The 26,075-nt window shown below is 40.2% G+C and overlaps 1 protein-coding gene and 1 long non-coding RNA gene across 5 annotated transcripts in view; one reads left to right on the forward strand and one right to left on the reverse strand.

Annotated features, from left to right (window-relative positions):
- Positions 1-18,183, reverse strand: part of mta1 (metastasis associated 1) — a 45,690-nt gene extending 27,507 nt beyond the window's left edge. For 3 of the 4 annotated variants that reach the window (XM_032500837.1, XM_032500836.1, XM_032500835.1), the window contains exons 1-3: positions 18,022-18,181; positions 4,451-4,518; positions 2,040-2,133 (exon numbers count right to left, since the gene is read on the reverse strand). In XM_032500837.1, the coding sequence (XP_032356728.1) occupies positions 2,040-2,133; positions 4,451-4,518; positions 18,022-18,049 (190 nt within the window). In that variant the 5' untranslated portion in view covers positions 18,050-18,181. Of the gene's footprint in view, positions 1-2,039; positions 2,134-4,450; positions 4,519-18,021 lie in introns of all 4 variants that reach the window. The other variant, XM_032500838.1, reaches the window with a different exon arrangement.
- On the forward strand, positions 9,405-25,413 carry LOC116670403 (uncharacterized). Its single transcript, XR_004327013.1, has 3 exons — positions 9,405-9,416; positions 24,624-24,628; positions 25,275-25,413. It is a non-coding gene; the product is annotated as an uncharacterized LOC116670403 (long non-coding RNA).
- The last annotated feature ends 662 nt before the right edge of the window (positions 25,414-26,075 follow it).

Here is a 26,075-nt window from a genome sequence, read left to right on the forward strand (position 1 = left end):
GAAAGGCTCCAATAGGATTCAATCAAGAACTTTTTATCTTTGCTCTCCTCTTTCTTCTATTTTTGGATGACTAACTTAACAATTACAGCCAAGATCTGCCAGGATGTGGGAGGTTGGTGGCGGTATTTTCCCATTAAGATTATACTGAAGATGGAAACCATCAGTTACCCAAGAGAAGGATGCTGCCCACAGTTGGGTCTTCATTCAAATTACATTTTTGTAAGTTTTAAAAATCCAGCTCACATTTATTTCACAGTCTACATCCTGTCTTCTAAGGCAACAAGGTTGGCATGTAGAAAATCCACCTAACAAACCACCATAACATGTTACGTACTAATATCAGATAAGATTCAAGAAAATAGACCTGGTCAAAAGAGGTGGTATCAGGTCATGTAATATTATATATATTAATTATATATATATATATATATATATATATATATATATATATATATATATAAAGTTTGGGGTCACATTGAAATGTCCTTATTTTTGAAGGAAAAGCACTGTACTTTTCAATGAAGATAACTTTAAACTAGTCTTAACTTTGAAGAAATACACTCTATACATTGCTAATGTGGTAAATGACTGTTCTAGCTGCAAATGTCTGGTTTTTAGTGCAATATCTACATAGGTGTATAGAGGCCCATTTCCAGCAACTATCACTCCAGTGTTCTAATGGTACAATGTGTTTGCTCATTGGCTCAGAAGGCTAATTGATGATTAGAAAACCCTTGTGCAATCATGTTCACACATCTGAAAACAGTTTAGGTCGTTACAGAAGCTACAAAACTGACCTTCCTTTGAGCAGATTGAGTTTCTGGAGCATCACATTTGTGGGGTCAATTAAACGCTCAAAATGGCCAGAAAAAGAGAACTTTCATCTGAAACTCGACAGTCTATTCTTGTCCTTAGAAATGAAGGCTATTCCATGCGAGACATTGCAAAGAAATTGAAGATTTCCTACAACGGTGTGTACTACTCCCTTCAGAGGACAGCACAAACAGGCTCTAACCAGAGTAGAAAAAGAAGTGGGAGGCCAAAGCTAATCACTGTCACTCTCTCTAACACACAGGCAGACACAGACAGACAGACAGACACTCTCTTCAGGCCACATAGGCTACGGCGAAAGCTCTGTGCGGAGCCGCCGCACAACCATAAATCAAGGTTTTTACTGACACATGGTTACCTGCGGCCTCTTCCACATTCTCTTTAACCACTAACCATCTTAAACTGACCATCTCAGTCCTTCTGGGCTCCCATATTTCCTGTCTCCAGCATTATTTTTTTTAAATCAATCATTGTTTTAAAGTATTTTCTCTGAAAAAACATCCTAGTGCCCATAAAATTAAAAGGCGGTTGAGGTAGAGCCCCTTCCAAGTCTGCCAGCTGTAACCCTGACTGCGGTATATGCTCAGAGCTCTGGAGAACAGCACCACATTTAAGTACACGCTACAGACACCCACGCATAAGAGAAAACACACACACACACCACACACACACACCACACACAACACACACACACACACACAAAACACACACACACACACACACACACACACCACACACACACACACACACACACCACACACACACACACACACAACACACACACACACACACACACACACACACACACCACACACACACACACACACACACACACACACAACACACCACACACCCCGTTGTTATATTGATACACCCAACAGATCGAATACCATCTGCAATTAGGGCTTTCAGAGGAGGGGCTGCTGCAGTCTGGTCGTTTCTCTCAGCTCAGTAACAGTGCACAAAAACCAATTTGATTTTGTATCACCCCTGTTGTGCAAACAAGCCTTACAGTCGAGCCACATATCAGTCAGAGTAGTATTCTCCAGTTCAGGGAAATCTTGTTCACTGTGACTAACGGCACTTTAACCGAGTGAAAATAACTGAAGAGGGTTGCTCAAAAAGAACCGTTTGAATTCATCTTTAGCGTGTGTTTTTTGTTTTTGTTTTTTGAATGCCTGGCTGCTGGGTTCAGGTCGGTCACTCACTTGCATGTTTGTCTGCCAGGGCGATGAGTGTGCTGGAGATGTCCCTGCGCCGGTAAAAACACACCACTTTGGCTTCCACGTTCCCATTGGCTGTCTGCAAACCAGAGACAATCGGCGTTACCACGGCAACAAGTGCCACACAGAGCACCCACGCACGCACGCACGCACGCACACACACACACAGATGAGAAAAAACGGCTGAAAATGAGGCTAGTTCTTAACTATGGCTGAAAACACAGTGTGATACTACAGCAATTCTCCAAAATTACAATAAGTGTTGCAGTTATCAGGACAGGGTGGTGTGTTGGGGGTTGTCTGTGCAGCACTAAGCTTTGTTTCCTCAGAGTAAAACGACATTTGTATGTTGATATGACATTTGTTTTTAATGCGGGAGCATTGCCTGAAGAGAGAAAACTGGGTAAAATAACCGCAAGGATATTGATTTGTGGCTTTTTTTACACACAAATTAAATAGAATAAAATATGAGTCAAGATATTGATAAAGTGGGATTCGTTAAAGTGTTATATTTGTATTTTATTATAGGTAGAGTATATTGGATTAGGATTATTGATAGAGAGATGGACAATAAGCAAACACAGTCAACATGTATTTCTTTACATTCTGCACACACACACTTTCTACTTTTCCAATCACAGAATAATTGAAATCCAATTTCACACATCTCTGTGTTTGACAAATGGTGCAGTAACAAGTAAAACACGCTTTACTATTATTGTTTCTGATAGCAAATTAAAACCCCTTTCTCTTGAAAAGTGAAAGAATTTTGATGAAACCCAAAAGTTATTTTTGGTTTAGATGTTGCTCTTTGGTTGCATGTCACTGAGATTTCTCAAGTACAGACGCAATTAATCTGTAGATATCAAATGAAGTGATGTCTCTTTGAGCATTGAAGTTTAAAAAGTGTAAACCTTACTCACAGGGCAAGGACAGCAGAACGTAAAGGAGGAGAATAACAGGAGAACAAGCTGAGGTTAACAGGTTTACAGTCAGCACTATGACATGAGTACGGGTGTAAAGCAAACGCATCAAGGTACAATTTAAACGTGTGGCAACCAAGCGGCAAAACGGAGAACATAAAAATGTTTATATTATTAAAGCACTAGTACATAGGCGGATTTGAGTTATTGTCACATTTCTTTTAGAATCATTAAATGATTTGTCAATTGGCAGAATAATAATAATCAGAAACTATTTTGATAACCAATGAATAATTATTCTGAGCAAAATATGCCCGTTAATGCTGCTATTTACTTCCACTTTATGGACTGAAAAGAGTAAAGAAGGAAATTATCTGCTGGCTAATCGACGATAAAAGAATCGTTAGATGTAGCCCTGGATTCTTTAACTTTTAAATAAAATAATTTGTGCATATTTTCATTTTTTTCCTTCTTAAAATTTGTGGCACGAAGTAAAAAGACATTGACTTCATTCAAATTTCATTAAATGCGTCACTTTCACGTCACCTCAGAGTAGTCAAACAGTAATTAAAGACAAGAACACAGTCAGATACATACAAATAAAGTACTCCGTCAGATCAGTCACATTCTTAATTTTCTGTGTTTTTTAAAAGTTTTGAGTCTTTCCCTTAGACGGTTCTATGCTTTCTGACTGTGCCTCGCAAACCTCATGGAAGAGAAACCTGGAGATCCCTGAGGAGCAGAGACACTGACAGTGACAGACAGCAGTAAAGGGCTCACGCTGAGCTCTGCGTCAATCACATTAAACTGCCTCCACATTATCCAGCACAGGCCCGGGACAGGGGACAGACAGCAGGCACCTGCACCTAGTCCACAGAGACGGGCCTCTTTTTCTGCTTCATAGAATGAACAATGTCTGAGATGGCAGGCAGGGATGTACCAGACAGCATCCAGGGCAACATTGTCAAGTCATCAATAACGACAATCTCACAAACTGTTGGCAGTTAAATCATTTTGTTTCTTAAGTAAATAGTGATCCGGGGGACAGTGTCCACCAGAATGTAACGTTTTCATATGACAACCAATTCAACCGAGAAATCTGTAAGGCTCCTAGTAACGATTATGTTCAGTATCGATTTAATAGGCTCTGTTTAGAAACTGTCAGAAAATAATAAAAGAAATAACACGTACAATTTCATAAAGACTAACTGGAATTGTTTCTTGCCTCAGACCAAGAGTCTGAAACCTTTACTGTAATGTTCAGCAAAGACCATTTCAGAAGCTTGGACGTAGTGATTTAGTATTTTTGCTTGAAAGATTATTATAATTAGGATTAATTGATTATCAGAATTGTCACTAATTGTGATCAACAACTCGATTAATCGGAATTCTCTCTGACAAATCAGATTGAAGAGTGGGGTTTGAAATCTGATGTCCAGCTGTCGGAACTGTGCTGCACTTAAGCACACTCACCTTGTTCAACTCCTCTATCCTCCTGATCAGCAGTGGGTTACTGGACGAGTTCTCAAAATAAACATAATCTGCAGAGGAACAGCAAGGAGGAGGAAAGAGGGAGAGGGAGGGAACAGGGGAATGGAAAGAGAAAGGAAAAGAGCAAAGAAAAAGAAGAAAAAAAACATCAGTCAGCATTTTGAGGTCATCCAAAGGTTCAGGGGGATATCCAGTTTGGACCACACTATGACAGCTTAATTAGTCGACAGGAAAGTGCAACACAGACATCCACTGAATGGGTGTTTAACTCGATTGGGTGAATTTTATACACAGCAGATCCAGCTGTAGTTGGGAGGTCTGACTGAATGAGACGCTGACGCACCGACACACAACAAATCTGGCTCTCCAAAGCTTTCCATTCAGACTGCAGCCGTGTATGTCCCAGGGGTGGGAATCACCAGACGCCTCCAGATACGATATCACCACGATACGATATTATTGAGATTTTAAACATATAGCAATATTCTGTGATATATTGCAATTTTTAACCTTTTATCCAACTTCCCTAAAAGGAAACTTTGTCAACATCTATTTTATCTATTTCTCGGTTTGTTCAAATCACTTCAATTTCATTGCTGCAAAATGGGATTGTCAAGCAGACAAACTGGCCAACACATTTATAATAAGAGATCGATACTTGGTGCCTGTGTATCGATCCATTATTGACACTGAAAATATCGCGATACTATGCCGTATTTATTTCCCCCCCAACCCTAGTATGTCCTCATGCTGTCTTTGTCTTACTGATGCTCATCTCCCCCCCATGTGTGTTGTTCTTTGCATGCACAATGTGTCTGCATTCATGTGGGTGTGTATGAGAGAGTACCCAAGCTTTACCTTACCACGCATGTGTGAATTTACTATGCATCCAAGTGTGTTTGTGTGTGTGTGTGTGTGTGTGTGTCTCCTGGCACTGCTCCAGGCCCATTGGAGGCTTAGCTCTCACCAGGATGTCCCCACAGGCCCCAATCTTGGTAGGGTGCCTGGTCTTAGCCCTCCATGTGTCCTGGCTGAGTGCTGTCAGATTATACCCCACACTTGGTTGGCTGCCTGGGGCTGGAGCTATCCTCTCTTCACCCTGAACCTCACCCGCCCATTCCCCTCCCCCCTGGCCCCCATCTTTTGACCAACTAGGCCAAAGATCGCCCAAAATTCCACCAGCATAACCGTGATAATTATTCCTGCACCTTCTGTGTCCAACACTTACTGATTTAAGAATGCACTCGTCATATAAACACATGCAGGACCTGCACTGACTTCCAGATCTATCATCCATTACTATTACTGTCAGAGTTAAATGTTAAAAACCCACCCACAAACACAACACTGTTGAACCATGTGTCGGGTGCCCAGATAGCTCAATTGATAGAGCTGGCGCACACATATAGAGGTTTACTCCTCAACGCAGAGGGCCCGGGTTCGACTCCGACCTGCGGCCCTTTGCGGCATGTCATTCTCCTTCTCTCTCCACCCCCCCCCCCCTTTAAACTGTCCTGTCAATAAAGGCCTAAAAATGCACCAAAATAATAATGTTAGATAATTAAAAAATTATCTTAGAACATTTTTTGGGGGTTAATCAACCAATCATTTTGAATTTAAAGTATCAGATTTATTTTTTATTTTATTTTTTTTGTCCGCCAAACAGTCTTAACCTGTAAGTTATACATTTATGGTGACAAAAATCAAAGAAAAACAACTAATCACTCTATTGGAGAAGTTGGAAAGAGAGAAGGGTTTGCGTTGTCCTTGACAACCAACAGAAACTAAATGTATTAGTAGTACGGTCCTTCTGATTAACTGATCGACTAATTGTTACGGCTCTTGAGACGTTTTTACGTTATTACTTCACCGGTCTACTCCATTTTACAAAGTCCATTTTTTGTTTGTTTTACACCTTTTATGCACAAATGTTTGGAAAGACTTTTGGTTTAAAACTTTATGTTAAAACTATTTTTTCCTCTCAAGAGTTGTAATCACAATGTTAGCAAATAAAACATTAAAAAGGTAATTATCACTGCTATAAGTATAGTTTGCGGTTGCTTAAACATTTCAATATTTTCAAATAAAAATAATTATATATAAATATAAAGTTAACTCTTTTTTAAGCCCCTGTTTGAACTTGGTCTTCACTAAATTGCAAAATAGCTCAGACGTGTCTCAAAAATTCTTGACTACAGCTCTGGTTTTGGGGCTATTAGACAAAATAAGCAATTTGACAACATTACCTTTGGCTCTGGGAGACTGATCAACATTGTTCTTATTATTTCCTGCCAATAAATAAACTAAAAATCATTTTCATCATAAATAGTAAACATTATGTCTGCTAATCTCTGTCAAACAGTGAGAAATCTCAGAGACAGGAGGCCCATATACTAATCTCTCCACCACATGTATCTCAGTAGTATCTGTAACAGACTACAATGCAAAGCAGCCACTGATTCAAAGTAAGGGGCACACCTTTGACTGGAAAACCTTTAGCTCCACTCTTCTTATTGGTATTCCTCTCTCCACCCACACTCACCCAACTGAAAAGAACAGATTAACACCCTGTCTTTGGAAGGAATCGCAAATGTAATTTATTCTCTAATTTAAGTAGCTAAAAGCTGACAGTAGGTAGGTACATATTAAGTCAATTCAATTAAATAATCCCTAATAGTATGTTTGTATGAAGATGAAAGAGCTTTAAATCACTTTCTCTCGGGTTAACCAAAGCAGCAGCAGTTGTTCAGAGAGCATGTATATGTCTTTTCTATAACGGCTTCTTCTGGCAAGCGCATACTCACTACCCAACATTGGAGAGATCATCACATCACGCCTGTCTACTCTTCACCCTGAAACAGCTTGTTACTAGACTCCACTGCCACTGTGACATCTTCGGCCCGCTGTTGAATATCAAAGAGGCCAACTTGAAATTGAGTGGCGCCGGGACTGAAAATGAAGACGCCATATCAGGCTTGCTCGCTTTCTAACACACAGGAGCGTGAGGCAGCGGGCTTGGAGGTCAGAGGTCAGAGAAGCTGGCTTGTGATCAGCCGACTGGCTGTGAAACTGTGGACTGTCAAAGTCAGTCTCCAGCATCCCACTTAGTGAGGAGCCCCAGCCGAGGCGCCCTTGGAGCATCAAACTTGATTAGCGCTTAAAAACAATTAGTTGATTAATCGATGTCACAAGAAAATTAACTGGCTACTATTGGTAATCAACGGTTTGTTTTCAAGCAAAAAATGTCAAGCACGGGATGCTTTCAGCACATCAATTGTGAAGATATGTTGCTTTTTCTTGTGTTTCATCCAAGGACGCAGAGTATTTTTGGGTTGGCCTGTAGGACGGGCAAAAAAAAATAGCAATTTGCAGATGTCACCTTATTATTTTCATAGATTAAAGAATAAAATCAAATAGAAAAAAAATGCTTGGTAGATATAAATCAATAAGCCTGAACATAATTCCAACTGGCTACCAGTGAAAGTTAATGTAGAAAACTGCACTTTAAAATGAAACTGTCATTTCTTTTTTTAGAGGTGCCTTTTATATTCAATTCAATATTCAATTTGTTCAATAAAAAGAATGTTAGAAATGGTTTTCTGCTTAGAACAGCATTATTAAAATGAATGGCAGATTTAAAATAAATGTCATTGCCCAACATTTTCATTTGAGAATCAATGATATGCAGAATTTATTCTTTATTTCTTATTTTATTTTTTTCCTTTTAATTTATGGTCATTTGTTGCACAGTTTAATGTTGTTTTTCCTTTTATTATTATATATTCTTTTTACTATGATAATTTTATTTATTTATTTTAATGGTCATCTGCAACGTGAAAAATGACTATTTACCAAATGTAGTAGGTAAAGATCTTACCTCATATGTATTATAGCTAGGATGAAAGATATCTATGGACTGTTTTCCTTTCTGTAGACTTACCCGTGGCACCTTACTGTACCATCAAAAAGTTGTGTGACATACTGTATGACTGCACTTGAGAAAAGTATTAAAAACATTTTTTTTTAAAGTTTTCCTTTTCTTTTGAAAGCAGCAGAAACGCAGAACGAGTACACTTTTTTATCCATTTATTTATTGCAAGTAATACTGTTATCGCGATATCCCATATCATATATTCTCATATCGTGCAGCCCTATTATCAACCAATGTGCTGATTATTTTTAGATAATCGTTTAAGCGACCGTGATTGTGAGCGACGACAGCCACGCCACAGTCCTTTCAGCCTGCTGCCCTCTGGGAGGAGATCTAGAAGCCTCAGTGCCCGCTCCACCAGACAAGCAAACAGCTTTATCCACCAGGCTGTCAGGAAACTGAACTCTCCTCGCTCTACCCCCTCACTCCCCCACCCCCGCAAAAAACCTCTGGACTCTGAAGTTGCTGTTTCTTCTTCTTTTTGTACATGGCATCTTTTTGCACAAAAACCCGGGACTCTGAAGTTGCTGCTGTTGCACGTCTTAACACAAAATATAGTATTCTTTTGGTTTTGGTCTTGTAATATTGTTGCCGTTTACGGTCTTAGTGTTAAAATGTCTGTTAAGCACTTTTGTTTTTACTCTTGTGGAAGGAATGTATGTCTTATCTATTTTTTTTGTCTTCTTCACCATGGGGATGGTGAGAAAAGAACTTTTGATTCCTCTGCATGTCTAGTACATGTGAAGAAACTTACAACAAAACTAACTTGACTTAATCTGTGTGATGTCCAAAATGTTTCCTGAGTTTGAGGCCATGTCTTCAAATTTGGATAAAAAAACTGAACGATGGCTATGAAATGTTCCCAGAAAATGTAACCAGTAAGTTAAGCATTTTTGCTAGGTTATTAAATGGGTTAATTACTTCGCAAAATTCTTCATTTTCTGTCATCAACTAACTGATTTTAGTCGACTAATCAATCACCTCATCAGCACTAAAAAGAATGTAAGTACTGTAACTGTGCACACGGCTAACAGATGACTGCTACGAGGTAAATGAAACTGTCAATGTTCAAAAGTACCCTGATCAAAACAGTAGTTCCACACTCAAAAACAGGGAAAGGTCTCATTACAAACCACTGTGAGAAAATGTTAGTGTTTGTTTTTGCGGCCTTCAACGTTCCCCAGCTTCGGCAGCTAATTAATTGAGAGCCAAAATGCGCCATGACCATTTCAGACTGAAGCTGAACCTCAAACAAACGTTCAGTTTTAGTGTGGGGATAGGTGAGAAGTGCCGCCACACAGTACGTTTTGTTTTGTGACAGGAACATGTCTCCCAGGACATTGAGCGTCACTGTGAAGGTGGGATATTGCGGTCTTCCTTTTTCCTGGCTCTGTAACTGAGGTTAACCCCCCCCCCCCCGCCCCCCTTGCCGCCTCCGGCTAGAAAAAGAAACATATGAGAAGAAAAGGGTTCAGTAACAGTCAAGAGTGGGCTGATGTAGTGTTAGGAGTTTCCACCATGTGAGGAGCTGAAGCCTGGTAGAGAGCGAGCTGGAAAGGAACTCAAAATGAGAGCGAGAGAGAGAGAGAGAGAGAGAGCAAGAGAGCGAGAGAGGGCCTGTAGGCACTGAGCAGCGTCACTCAGTTTTCCCATCAGCCCTCCCGCCGCCCCAATCCGTGTACAACTCCCCCTTCCGACTCTCATCCCCCGTTCCCAGCCAATCCGAAAGCTCCGGCGCCTGTGATGTCACAGTGCAGTCGAAATTTTGTGCGAGCCAATCAAGGCATGTTACTGAGCCCCAAAAGAGAGAGTCTGCTGGGCTGATTCAAACCAGGCCAGAGAGAGACAGACAGTCAGAGAGACGCAATGATGAGAGACGAAAAACATGAGATGACGGATGGAGTCTAGGAAGAGAAAGAGATGGACAGAAAGACGTAAACAGCTTAGCTGTAATTTTAAGTGGGCGAATGAGCAATTTAGTAACACATTTAAAATAGGAGCACACATCTGAAATGAGAGGCAGTGAAAAGGGTATAATAACAGTAATTGTGGAGTAGAACTATTGGGGGAAGAAAAAAAAAAACGTACAACACATAAAAACACACACTTGGACACTACTCAAGGATTACCACCCAAGGTCTCATCTGATTTGTTAATTTTGGATAATAGTTGTAAACAGTCCATAAAATGTTGGAGAGAATTATTAATGTTATCGAGGGTGGTTTAAAAAAAATCTGACAGGCATTAGATTAGATAATACTTACATCCCACAATGGGGAAATTCACTTACAGCAGCGGTTTTCCACAATAAAAACAAACCAATCAAACAGGCAATTAAGGCATTAATCCAGTATGTATGCCACCTGTTCTTATTTGAGAAAACCAAGTACGAAACGTATGACAGAGAAGGCTGTAAAAGCATCTTTTTTATGGTTCGTCATAAAAAGAAATGAATAGAGAGTTGTCAAAAGATGAAATATAAGTTTGATGGTCTGATTGATTGTTACAAACAGACGGTTTTAATAGGTTTCTACTACACCTTTGTGCAACAGTCCGGAAGCCCTTAAGCAAACTGAGGGTTCACAAGATGATTACAATTTCTGCTACACAAAACTATGTTCATCTTTTCCTAACTTTTCTAAAATATCGGTTAGGCTTTTGAGAAACAACAGTTTAAATCTCATCAGGCCTCTAAAAAAAACTATACAATTTAAACGATTTAAGAAGGGGACACACCACTCTTAGTTTGAACAGTTTATACTGTAGACAAACGTGATCTGTGACGATGGCTTGTGAGTAGGCGTTGCTTGGCTACAAAAGGTTAGGACAAAAAGGGTGGGTACCAGTGCTTTAATGTATAAAATCTTATATATCCCCCCAAAAATTAGAGACGCAGCTCTACAGCATCAACCACACAATCTGATGGAGAATGTTCCTGCCCCAGCACTCCATTCAAGCAAGTTCCAGCAGGTACAGAAGCAAACCTGAGGCATCAGCAGTCTGACCAACTCACAAAAGTAGACCTTTTTATTTTTCCATATAATAACTTTGGGATGCCTTATTTTGGTGACACCATAACCTCAACGAGTTGGGCCAAACTTCTCAAGATGCATCACTGATTGAAGTCATTTTGATACAATAAACTGTACAGAAACTTTGCCTAAAAAAGACATTGTTTGAACTCTAACTACACGGCTCCAACGGCTGGAATCCACAGTCAGCTTCTGAACGTGACTGTCAAAATGTCTGGATAGAACTTAAAAACTGTCAGTTGTAAGTTGCAATTGAAAAAAAAAAAAGAGAAAAAGTACATCATCAAGCATCTCATGCCAACTTTATCAACTTGGGCACACAATTTATTTGGGATTCAGAAAGTATTAAGTCTACATACACCACCATAGACAATCCAGTTAGGTGTGTGTGTACCACACCACACACACACACACACACCACACAACACACACACCACAACACACACACACACACACACACACACACACACCACACACCCACACACACACACACACACACACACACACACACACACACACACACACCACACACACACAACACACACACACACACACACACACACACACACACACACACACAACACACACACACACACACACACCACACACACACACACACACACACACACACACACACACACACACGATGGAGGTTTCTAGGATGGTAATGGAAAGTAGTTTAATCTTCTCTAATACATTTTCACACTTTGATATTTAACTGGCATGATTAACCCATCAATCTAACCTAGTTCCACTTGTTATTCCTGTGTGAACAGATAATATATACATGTCATTTACTTAATGCTCTGCAACTGATCTTGGAGGTAAACCACATTGAACACCACACACAAAATATGCCTAATTTGCCAAATAAATGTCAGAGTTGATCTGTTTGGTGACGTTTTATCAGAGAGGGCAATTTTGAGCTCTCGAACAGCGGGAGCAACTTCACTCCCATCATGCATCTGTCTTGCACTTGTGCTGCAGCCACCAGTGCAGCTTGTTCTAATTTAAATGTGATTAATCAGCAAATGTGTGGACGTTTTACACAAAAACTTCTCTCTCAAACAACTATTTTTAGTGTTGCTGGCCAGATCTTGAAATCCAAATAGCTGTGGTGCTGCATGGACGCCACAAGGCATCTTGCGTGCAGCAAATCCTGTTCAATGGGACGGATGTCTGTGCAGGTTGGCCTCTAAAGAAATGTGAGGATGGGGACACTTGTCATGCATCTGTCCAAATGATCCTTCTGAATTTAGCAGGATGGCAGCGAGCGAGGCCCCTACCTTAACTCTGACAGAACACCCACTAGACCTGCGAGAGGGGGGGGAACTGCTAGCGTGGGAATCTAACATCAGCCACTCGCCAAACACAGTGTGGGCACAGTCAAAGTTTGTAAGTTAGTCAGTGTGCAGATTAGTAAATATTGCAACACCTTTGAGCAGGGTCTGAATCATAACTGGCAGCAAAGAGAAAATACTCAGCCAACAGCCAAAAGAAATGGGGGAACTGACAACAAAGTTTGTCACTTTTTAAGTTAGTAAACACTTCAACACATTTAGCACATTCTGTACAAGAGTTGTCACACTCCAACAGCCTCAGTACAAGTATTTATTTTAAGGACAGCGTCACAAAACAGTAGCCATGTGCCTATGTGAAGATTTAAACAGGTTTTTCTTGCTGTAATCATTCCTTGTGTTGTTTAATCCTTGTCCAATGTAAAACATACATGCTAAAGTTTATTTGAAGCCAATATCAGGCTTTAGCAATCTTACCCCCGTCACACGACACTGAAGCCACTATACCGGTTCTGTCTGGTCGGAGCATTTCTAAAGCGCTAAGCAGCCAAACCTTCTTTATAAAAAAAAAAAAAAAAAAAAACTTTAAAGAAAACGGTTTGTATATCACTTTTAAGAGACTTAACTCATTAAGATAAATACTACACAATACAGAAGCAACAAATTAACTGCAATAAAAAGCAAAACATGCAATCAAACTAAATCAAAGATCAAGGTCCGATTTGAAAAGAATGACTAATAATGCTAAAAAACATTAATATGTAGCAATGTAGTTAATTCGTAGTGTTTTATTGGGCATCAACCTAGCGTTTATGCACATTTTGTCTCCCCCCCCCCAAAAATAGAAGGTTACCATAAATTAAAACAGTGTAATCCAGCGAGATGCAGCTGAGACGGGAGCCAGAACGGAGCCGCCTGCATAGATTAAAATGAGAGTGAATCAGTTGCGTGAGACATGAGAGTAAAAAATGGTGTCCAACGCTCTTGCTCTATGGACTAATGGGGTAGTTATTAACAAAGTATACATCTTCTAAAGTTACAGTCTTTTTAATACAAATTCCCTCCAGTGTTCCTGTTCCTCCACTGCAGCTCAGCCCAGAGACACTGGTTTAAGGATACACGGAGGTGGGTTTGGACTAAGAAGTCTGTAACTTAGGAAGATGACCACTTAATTTAGCCAAGTAAGGCCAACATTCAGACCAACATTAGCTAGAAAAAACGCTGCACACTCATTTGAATTGGGGGCAGCCTGGCAGTTCAGCTGGGACGATGACACAGCGGGCTTTGGCAAAAAAAAAAAAAAAAAAAAACATGGTCGTCGGCAAAAAAAATAAATCTTAAACCTGGCTCAACTTTTGCCACAAAGCGACGCCGTCCAATCCATTACATGCAAGCACATGACTTATTTCTACTGTTTACCTTGCAGACAAACTTCAGCTAAACATTTTTTACACAGAACAAGCACTGGGGATTCGGTCCCCAATCACTTGTATTGGAAATGCATGAGGGAAAGGATCTTTTAATGGCCAGTGTGGACAGGTATTCAATGTTTACCCAGGCACCTTACTGTTTTAAAAACAACAGTTTTTTTTTTTTTTTCTCATTGTCTCACAAGCGAGTCATTTTTTGTGTGAACACGTTTGCAGCCAGTCTTGGTAAATGGTTAATTGTATTTATATAGCGCCCTTCTACCTTACTGGACAAAGCTTTTTACAATTTGCCTCTCATTCAACTATTGACATAGAAACATTCATTCACCAGGTGAACCCCCTTCCTGTCATGCAAGGGGTTCTGTGTACTTGGGGTTCTGTGTCTTGATCACACTTCGACATGCGGCCAGAAGGAGCTGACCTTGTGATTCAAGGATGCCCCTCTCTACCTCCTGAGCCACCGCTGCCCCAAGATGACTCTTGTTTGGAGGTTCAGACTTTTAAAACTTCTGTGGCCAGTTCACAAGAACTCTGGGCTAGCCTCTCATCCCTTCCCAACATTAAGATGATAAGACCCACGATCGAGACTATACTTAGTCACCAACACTTTCCTGTGTATGAGAGGACAGCAGTAGGAAGGCGCTCTGCTGGACACAGGAAGAGTGGCGTGTGGCCTGCAGGATAAAAACAAAGACACCAGGGCCTACGGAGCCAGCTTTTGTTCACGCTTCAATCACAGGGGAAGTCATTGCTTTTCCATGATGATCCTGCATTGTCTTACAAAGTGGCGGCCATCTTTCCAAGGGTTCTGCTTTGTTCTGATGGTGGGATGAATTTGTCTCAGGAGAAACTTCAGTCAATTATTAGGCTTATTTTTTTGGCCTGATCTGTGCTTGTTTGTTATCTAAATATTATTGAATGTGGAAAAACTAATTATTGGTATGATTGTTCAGTAGGCCTAATGTGATTTTTTTTTTTTTTACTTTGGATAATTTTGGTTTATTATACAACTGAGCCTATTTGTAATGATTTGGGACAACCAGGACAACTTGGATATAGGTTGATAGTTGTAAAAGTGTTAATGTGAATAGTTTACTTCATTTCATTTCACTTTACAGTGCAGAGAGTGCTACCGTATTAAAGCTACAGCAGACAGACAGGCAGGGAAATGGTGTAAATCACAAAGTTGTACTGTTTTGCGAGATGAGAAATACAAACTCAGCTGGTTAGCATCTCAGCATTAAGAGGCTGACAGAGTGAAGAGATGTACTAAATTCAGCATCATTTGGCTGATGAAGTGTTAACTTCCCACCCTGCTGTGGACATAATCCTGTTCTCACTCAGGTAGGCCTTGTTTCATTTGACTAAATAGGGAGGGCTATGACGTTCACTACAGGCTATTTTTAATGTGTGTACCATGCCAAGGATAGTCACAGCATTCCTGTTTCACTAGACAATTGTCAGCGATCGCATGTAAATATATCTTCTGAATGTAATCAGTCACTCTTCCCTTCCCTCCATTTCCCTTGGCTTTGACATACACGTTTGCAAAGTACTTAAAAAGAAGTACTCTATTTGACTAACTATAACAAGGAGAACATCAGACTGCAATCAAAAACATGAATGGAAATAACTGCCTGATGGAAGTACAGCAGACACGTAACTATTGGTAAGCAGGGTACGCGGTTGCTTACGGGCCCAGACCAATCAGGGGCCCGCGTGACTGGAAGATATGACAGGCGGGGCCCCCTATAGTGATTTCATTACTCGCAACAATCCCAGCAGTCCCACGTGCAGCCACTGACCAACAGGAGTGAGAATGGGTCAAATTCATTTCCTTGTTTCTGCTATGAAGACGAGACGTGTGTGACTCGAACATCTCACCAACAAAACGTACAGCGAAAGACCGTGCAAAAAATATCAGACTTTCCTGTCAACCTGTATACATTTTAACATCAATGTACGCTGCGACGATGTATACTATAAAGTCGCTGAAGCGGCTGCCCTTTCAATCCTGTCAGCTCTCTGCAGCGGGCGGGGCTGCTGCTCCGTTCCCCCCACTACTGACGCGTGCACACACACACGAACACACAAGGTGGATGCAGGACAAACGGCAGATGAGACGTACAGAATGACCTAAATTGGGGACAGCTACGCTCGTTATTGTAAGTGCAATGATAAGTTAAAGTCCAATAAAACTGTATGAATGTGTGTCCCAGCCCAGGATAGGAAATTAACAATGTAAAGATCAACAAGCTGCAGCCAGTGACAGGTTTTTTGTCTTAAATCCATCAGGCATTTTTATATTATACCAACATTTGCAGCATTATGAGCCTTTTTGGTCAGATTCCTAGGAAACCTCAGCCCAGAGTAATTAATTAATAGTAATAATTATTATTCTCCCCAAAACAAGTTTCCTTTTTTTTTTTTTTTTTTTTTAAAGAACTACACACACCAAAAAAAAAAAAAAAATCACAACTTTTTTTGCAACTTTCACTGTCTTCCGCAACTTCTTTGTATTAAACAAAGAGCAAAAGCTCCGGGCCGGAACAATCTAAAAAAAAATCCTGGTGGGACTGCCCTTGTGTGTTTTTCATGTGTTATGTTGCACATTCACCAGTGTTTTTGTTGTTGCTGTGGTGTGCATTGGCTACTTCTGATTTTTCCAGTCATCTCATCTCATATGCTGTGTCTCTATGATCTTATCCTGTCCTATTCATGGTAGCCTACTCGTGGACATTGCGCCGTCATCACGTGGTGTAGTAGGGGGGCCCGCCTTGATAATCCTGCTTAAGGGCCCAGTGTTGGCTCGTTACACCACTGAAGTACAGGCGGACCAGTTCCAAATGAGCAAGGGAACTATTCTCTGAATAGTCACACCTGCCATTCACTATAGTCATGGCACACACCTGTATATGGTTGTTCTGACAATTTTTAACAGTCTACCAGTAGTCTGATAAAATGTCATGATGAGTAAAACCTCGGCCACACTAATCTCTAAGTGTAAAGCATCCCATTATTGTCATATGCCGTCCTTTTTCTTTTGTGTGGTTCTGTCCTTTCTTTTTATCCAGTTATCCAGTCTCCCCCCAAAAACAGTCACTGCCTTATCAAAACTACGGTATGGCTGCAGTAACTTTTATGTGTCTATTTTTTACACAGTATACATACTGCATATGATTCAGAGCAACATAAGCAGAAAATGAGTGGGAGGGGAAAACAGGAATCTTAATTTAAAAAAAAAAGGTATTAACTGGAGATGCCTGTTCAAAAATAAGAAAAAAAAAACTGGTTAAAGATGTGAAAATGCATCTTTAAGCATGCAATGAGATTTTTTTTTTCAATTATATCATCTATCTTTTAACTTTTTTAATCCTAGTTCCTTTATCTGCACTCTCTATAAAAACATGTACTTGCTGCTTGACTGCCTATTTTACCGGGTTTCTGCAGGTTAGTGGATTCACGTTTAACGTTATCATTATGAAAGAGTAGCAGGGGCAATAGTTGAAAGGCACGCAAAACTTTTACAATACGTTCGCCATGCGAACGTTACCTTAAATATATAGAAACACAACGCTTGTTACTTAAGCTGTGTCCGCATATATAAAGTAGTTGTTTGGAATTATCGCAAGTTACAGCAAACACAAAAGAAACGAGGGAATCCAGCAGTAAGCGAACCACTACTCTTCATCACCATCCTCCTCTTCACCATCATCATCTGTGAAGCACAAGGCTCTTTAGCTTTAGGGAAATAAAAGAAGGGAAGGAAAGACGGACCACGCTCTGTAAATACCATAAAAGACCCGCGCCGAAGGGTGGCGTGTCCGCCACAAAAACACTACGGGAAGGTTCTAAATCTTACCTCCAACCCGGTACATGTTCGCTGCCATGACTGCCCCGGGTCCCTGGCTTCCTCTCCAGGTAGAGGGGTGGCTCTCTTCTCTCTCGCGCTGCCGGAGCTGTGTTAGCACTGCCGCCGCTGTGTGTTGGAAAATGGTGGATTGATCAATACGAAACAGACTAGCTGAGGGACCTTAAAGAGACAGTACACTATTTTTTTTTTTTCTTAACCCGAAGTTCGGCAGCAGGATTTGGGAAAAAGTAGTGTAACTAACAAATTACCTATTTAATTACTAGTTTAATGTTGTAATTGTTTTCTACTAGCATTTTCAAAGTACAACTGTTACGCCACAGTCTTTTTTGCAGCCCCTTCAAGTGACGTCACTGACTCATACAAAATCAAAGGTTATCCCATTTACTTAGCTAGTTACTTAGCTAGTTAACGTTACCCACGTACCATGTAACTTATGTAACAGAAGTATCATCAGCTTGATTAGATGGTAAACGGAGGAAAAATCTTTATTTTTGTGTGGAAATGGAAACGTTTTTAAAAAACGGAAATGTTTAAACACAGAAACTGGCGCAAAAAATGAGGAACCTGTAAAAAATGTTTAACCCCGGTTGTACACTATATATATATAATATATATATATATATATATATATATATATAATATATATATATATATATATATAAAGAATACCTGGAACTTGGTGTAGCATAAAATTAGGCACCCCTGTCCCTACCTGAAACCAAATGCTGTGATCCCAAATCCTTTAGTTCAGTGGATTCAATTGAGGTCCATGAGCCACCACATTACTATCCATAATGTAGAATAAGAATGTTTTAAAAAAATGACATTACAGATAGTATGTGATAGGCTACCTGGCCTTATAGTTTATGTAATATGTATCCCTAAGCTGTTTCATGGTATTTTTATTTTTCATAGTAATTGCTTTTAGGTTGTCTAGATAAGATTGAATGTGTGATAATTATGTCAACGTGGTACAATAACTCTGCAATTGAAATCTTCTCATGACGAGAGTCTTTAAATTTACTCAGGGATCAGATCAAATCAAATTATGTTGTTCATTTTGTGTATATTCCTGTTTAATTGTCTAAATTGTTTGCATACTGCAATGCAGGTTTATCCATTAAAACAGTTTTCTATATAGCTCATGTTCACGCATATTTTAGCTCATACTTTATACCTGTAAATCAAATAGTTACACAACATTATGTACACAGTGTGCAATGAGAGTGGCACAGCTATTGATCATATGATATTATGGGATACACAGGACTTTAGCAGCATCCCAGGTAGGTATAGGACTATCAAGCCTTCTACAACCATCTATTTATGTAGATGTAGGGACGTGCATGCATGTAGGTAAATAAAAAGTAGGCAGGATTTTTTTGTTTGGCATAATCTGCCATTGAAAAAGGGGATGTTTTGGACTGCAAACACCAGCAGTACTGTTCTCCTGGTCAACACCCACATACACAGAAATTCTTCTTGGTATATTGGAAGAAATTATAATCAAAATAAATATGTGTCTAATAAGTGAAATACGGTATGACAAGAGAGATAATCTATTGTATAGTCCTTTGCAGATAGTTGTTTGATTAGCTTGGTTTTCATTGTGGATACAAGCGTAGAGCCTCAGTGCTGGAGGAATGCTGTGGTAAAGGCTACATCTGATCTATACCATATGGAAGCCTCAATTACAGTTTCCTAACACAGGGGACTACAGTCTGCAGTCACGTGACCGCCATAAGCCAATCATGTATACTTACAGTATGCACTCCTGCTCAAGTGTGCAGTCTCAATGTTGGAACTGTGCTGCATTGGAGGGATCCTGTATTGTCTCGGGGTTTCTTTTATGAAAAGGAGCGAGAGAAAAATAAAGTGAATTTGAGAATGTTTTTTAATGCCAGTGTGCAAAGTGGGAACAAAACTAACTCTGCTGTATTAAAGACATGAGAGAGCATTATGACCCAATGGATATTTATGCATATTATATATGTATTGCCCATTTACACTATGCTGCTCATTGCTATGTGCATTTCTGCACAAAACACACATCCATTATCTGTCGGAATATTACGGCATGCTGTTTCCATTGATCCCTGTATTGCACTTTATTTTACATGCTTACCTTACTAATTGACTCATCTTTGGAGGAATAAAAATGTATTGCATTATATCCTAGCATATTCCTGCACAGTGTGTGTGTGTGTGTGTGTGTGTGTGTGTTGTGTGTGTGTGTGTGTGTGTGTGTGTGTGTGTGTGTGATATCATACAGCGACTAACACAAGTGAGCTGTCTTCTCAGCTGTAATTTTCTCATGTAAACAGATAAAACAGTGCCAATACCTAATATGGTCTTAATTAAAGGGAAATAGGTGGTCAACAATGAAGCTTTGTGTTTGGGAACTGTGACTACTTTTATTAGCAGTGTTTGTTTATTTGGCTGCTCGCTGCTGTGCAGATGTTCTTTTTGAATCCACTTGCTCCTCTGCCAGATGTTGCTGCAGTCAGGAAGACAGGCAGGCGATTGCAGGCAGAACAGTATACCGTGCAGAGCGGTGCAGGTGTTCTCCCTGATGAATCTAAGTCTGTGGAGATGGATTGGCTCGAGACACAGAGCATCTGCAGAAACTCCCCTCGGATTGGGTGCAGTCTCAGAGAATGACCTCTGATGGCCCTACCTTTTCTTTTATCTCTCGTCCTCTTTCTGTCCTCCACTCCTCCAAGTTACAGATAAATGCACAGTAGGGACAAAGACACAGAGGAAATCAATTAGGCCTGTTTCCTGGCAGAAACTATTCCATATCTTTGATTGTGGTTGGTTCTCTCATTGTGGGTGTGCTTGAATCCAGAGACACTATGGGAGGCACAGCAATAAAGGGGACTATTAGAGCACGCTCTTCTCTACACCTAATTGTGCATAGGTGTATTTCTGTATCACCAGTGGAATAACCGGATTACTTTAATCATTCTTATTGTGGAACAATACTGTTGAAGTGTTCCCAACACCCCAGAGTCATACTCGTGCTGGAGATATAATATATAATGACTGAACAAAAAAAGCATTACTCATGCTTTTAGCGACAGCATACCAACAGCAATTCAAATAGCTGCCACATTCTCAAATCTATGGACAAAACTTCTCATCTGCACCTTCAATCTGAAAAGGCATTACCACCAAATTGCGATTTAAAGAAAATTCTCATAAAAGGTAAAGTCTATCATGTCCCACATGTATCAATTTTTATTGTTTTTCCTGAAAGTGATAGTTCTCTGTTGCAGACTTCATTAGTGTCTAGCCATGTTTTTGACTGCTCTGAAAGCTTTGGCAGGACGCAGCGCCAACTCTTTTAATTAGGAATCTCTGCTGTAGGGGATCTGTCAGACAGATTTCACAGCTAAAAACCTCAGTAGCTGAATAAATACACTGCTTCACAAAGAATCTTCGAAGGACATGCAGCTTGTATTTATCAATGTCAAACTACAGGGGGAGCTATTGTCTTGCATTTGACAAAATGGACGGTTAAGACAAAGGTACAGCTTCTTTAAGGGCATGTATAGTTGGATGCACAGCTATCATAATCTTTAGTTTATTTAAAACATACAGTTAAGCTCCAAGACCAGTTAGAAACCATCAAAATGTCTTAGCACCGATGACTCACTGGGAAAACAAGATGCTCCAAGTTGCACTTATCTAATTCCACCAGCAGGGGTCATCACTCACAGCCTTTTCTATTGTCCTCAGTTGCTCCTGAACAAAGGAGTGATGTAGTGGGAGGGGGGGGGGGGGAAGGCATCCCTAACAGAAGCAATGACACTTCAGTGAATTATCATACATTCTGGAACAATCCCAGTGAGTAGCATCTGGGCTGACACAAAAGTGTTGCATGTAGGATAACATAAATCAAATCGTGTCATCATTACTGTCTCTCTGCCAGTGCTAGAAAGCTGGTTTTGCTGTGTGGGTTGCTTTAAGAGGTATGCCACTTGCAGACATGGCTTGGCTGGAAACACTCAACCATACTCTGAAAGCCTCACAAGAAACCTTTGCCCTAATCCAAAGGGATTAACCATATTGCACTTGTGTGGGTTATTGATACTGTGACCTTCACAGAAGGAAAGCTGAATAATTATCACACTGAGAGGAAAGACTATGTCAGATATGGATGCAGACAGTTGAATATGTGGCGCCCAAAAAGAGGCCCCTTCGTAGGTCCCTGGCCCAACCTTGCAAGGGAATCCCATCGCCAAGTGTCCACCCTTTCACCACAAGATAAGGTGCCAAAATGCCAGGAGCCGCCAGACGAGAGCGATACATTTTTTGTAAAACAGCTGATGAACCGCCAAATATGTCTCCATCTTCAGAGAGAGAGGAGAGGCACTGGCAGTTGGTGAGAGGACTCTGCCATGTGGGGAAAACCCACAACACTCAGACATGAAAAAGGAATCACTGGAATGGCAAATGGCATCAGAAAGTCACGTCTTGAATTTCTTTCCAGCAAGAATGTTTGTCGTTTTATTGGTCGAGACCATCTGACATGCACCAGCTGATGTCAGGACACTTAAAGATTCAGCAACTTGTGATACATATCTTTTATGTCTGACCCCCAAGAATACGCACATGCATAACATGCACATTTACATTTATACATCCAGTTAAACACAACCTAGATAACTGAATGATCAATGTTGTAGACAGAGGAGCTCCTGCTTTAACTAACTAATAATTCAAGATGCAACTATAGGTCCTACAATGTTTTATTGTTGAAAACAATTATACACAAATAATTGAATGCTTTATGGCCTTCATGTGACATACAGCTGACAGGAAAAGCCAGCTCCATATGCCGTTGAGGACAAAGACTAAAACCACTAAAAAGGGCTCCCTTGTGATGTATCACCGGGGTTTTTACATCATGAGTGAGTTTGAGTGCTGCCAACCAAACACCTAAAGCTGCTGATTTTAATCTGGTATACTTGTTAGACTCCTGGTTTGGATAGAAACCTGATCTATACTATGATGTGACCCATCTCCATGCAGTCATATCGGATTAACTGTGTACACGTTTTGTTTGAAACTCTGCTAGTTGTAATGTCAGTTTGAACAATACTGGATGGACGTGTATAGATAATTGCTTTGTAATTTGCTTGTAGGCTGAGTATGGGCTTTTGTCTTTTGAGACATTTTATTTCACAATATTAGATTATTGGAATCTAATTAGGACTAATGCTAAATTAGATTTATCGTTAGCTTACGAAGAAGTCTAAGAGCAACTCTCTAGCAGTAAGATAAGTCTTTCTTTGTCTTGCCTTTTCCTGCCATGTTGTTAAATATTAGTAATTTCTACACACATGCTTTTCTATAATGGATCCCATGATGGCACAGAGGTCATTACGGCTGATTGATGTGAAACACAGATGATGTGCTTGGTGAACCCTGATGACGCCAAGAAGGCCTATGACATACGCTATTATGCCAGGAGGGATAGAGAGGTGTTTTTAACCTTTTAATCCTGCAGAGAATAGGAGAGGTACAAATCAAGGTTTGTCTCTTAAGCCTTCTACAAGCACCTAAAACAGAACGGGATCTGGAAGAAAGTACTTTGTTTTCCATTTCAGCACCACCCAGATTCAGAGAGTCTAATTATACACCACAAGAGCTCAACTCGGAGTGAACAGCATGTTTCTTTACATCAACTGGAACAAAATGTGTAATGTACCGAATGTGACCAGTTCATATTACTGTGTAGGGCAGCTACATGTGTAATGTCCTTGCGCATGTGGGAGAAACAGACAGGCTTTGTTAATTCTGAGGTAGGCCTAAGGAAAACGTTTCCAGTGCTGAATTTTTCATTATAAAATTTGGGGAGAGAGAGAGCGAGCAAGAGAGCGAGAGAGAAAGAGAGGAAGAGAGAGAGAGAGAGAGGGAGCGGATCAGGCAAGACCTTGTCACAGTGAATAATATTGTTTGTGGACAGACATAGCAAGAGAGTGCCTGTCAGATGTGAAAAAGAAGACAGTTTCCCTTGGGGATTTCCAGCAAAATTTGAAATACTTTTGACTTCAACTGTTGTTATGACATTGAACCTTGGAAAACAACATTATCCCAATATAAAATAAAAAAAACAGTTTTGACATTATGAAAACATACGCCGATTCCCTTTCTTGCCGATAGATGAGAAGAATGATACTATTCTTGTCTAAACATGAAGCAGACAATAGTGCTAGCTAACTTAGTAGGCTAAGTTAGCATAACTGGAAGCAGCAAAACAGTTTTTTTTACCTTGGACAGAACCAAGCTAGCTGCTTTCTGTCTTTATGCTAAGCTAAGATAATTGTCTGCTAACTGTAGCTTCACATTTAGCGTGCAGACATGAGAGCGGCATCAATATTTTCATCTTACTCTCAAGAAAGCAATTAGGTGTCTAAAATGTCAAACTGTACCTGTGATGTTTGTGTCAAACTCTCCCACTTTAAATGCCTACATCTGAACTACATGATTGATACGGCCGACCAGGTGTCAGTACTGCTGATTGATGCTTGATGAGCAAAGCTCACACAGCACATTCAACACTGCTACATCTGCACAGTGAGATGGAGTCTTCCGGACGTATTGATCATTAATGAGTTTCCCTTCAACAACATGCTGGCCCACAAACAGAAACGCCTTAATTAGTCAGACTTTTGACTGACTGCCCAGGGGTCTTTAGTGTGATTACGCCACAAAGTGGAGAAATGTAGAAAAACATATGCTACATATTGGTTTAAACAGCTTAATAATACTGGTTCAGCCGCCTCCAAATTACCTCCAAGTAGGTATTTGATGTGTTAATTATCCTCCTAAAGATAATATTTTAATTAAAAACTCACGAAGACGTGCAGGTTATCTGTATTCAAAGTCTAACTCCCATGTGCTTTACGCTACTTGAGAGATTGACTCAGAAATGATAGGGAGCTCTGTGAGAGGGAGGATCACAGGACTTGTAGACAGAGACATCAAAACCCCCAAAATCTTCTGCCATCTGCCCTCTACCACACCCTCCCTCAACATGCCTCGGCACCACAGCAGAGCACATGGGCCCCCAAACCCTTGCTTCGCTTCATGTTGTAAACAAACAACAGAAAATGAAATGACAGATTTATTGAACATATACAGATTGCACAGGCTAAAAATAAGCTTTTAGATTAAACAAGGGAGCAGTGAAAAGTGAACACTGTGGATTTCCCACGGGACTTCAGCGCCAGACTAGAGCTAGCCTTCAGTAACGCTATTACTGTGCAAGCCACAGACATCATTTGGATCGTTTTCATGTAAATACATAGTCACTGATATGGTCATAACCACTACAGTGGTCAATTACCTATTTTTGAGGGAGAAATAAACTTCAAGTTTTTGTTGCAAAGGCATGACCTCTGTGATCAACTCTTCGGGGCTTTCGGTGGAGCGACCAATGGAAAAAAGGTAGGTGACAGTACAAACTTAAACGGTTTCTTCACAATATCTGAGTTGAAAACGCATCTTGTTGTCACGTAAAGTTCCTGTTCATGTTGCACAGAAATTTTCTTTTCTTTTTGTTTTTCTTCCAAGCACCATTGGTCACTTTAATTGTTCCTCCTGAAGAATGGATGTCAAGCAGACAAAATCCACAGCATTGGTTTCAGCTGTCTGAGTGAGCCAAATCAAGTGGTTATCTTACAAAGTGACAGAGTGTGAAATTCCCTCTTTGTGTTACTGCCCCTCCACCACAGCTCAGCAAGGAAACGCCTGTGTAAGCACAGTGAGGTCATTTTGTACTAATAAAGACTTTTAATACCAATTTCTTAACTTAGACCGCTGAAGCCCCATTCTAGCTTCTGGTTACACTCTAAAGTGCATGTTTTTAGAATAATTTGAATGCCTTAATATCAGTAACCTTTTTGTCAATGCATGCCCAATATGTATTGTTTTAGCAACATAATAAATTGGTAGTGTTTACCTACAGTACATGTAGTATATTGTATGTTGTCGGTGCCATTTGAATTCCTACTTGATGAAGATCCACCACA

This window comes from Etheostoma spectabile, chromosome 20 (genome assembly GCF_008692095.1).
Source record: "Etheostoma spectabile isolate EspeVRDwgs_2016 chromosome 20, UIUC_Espe_1.0, whole genome shotgun sequence".
In the NCBI taxonomy this organism is placed as follows: domain Eukaryota; kingdom Metazoa; phylum Chordata; class Actinopteri; order Perciformes; family Percidae; genus Etheostoma; species Etheostoma spectabile.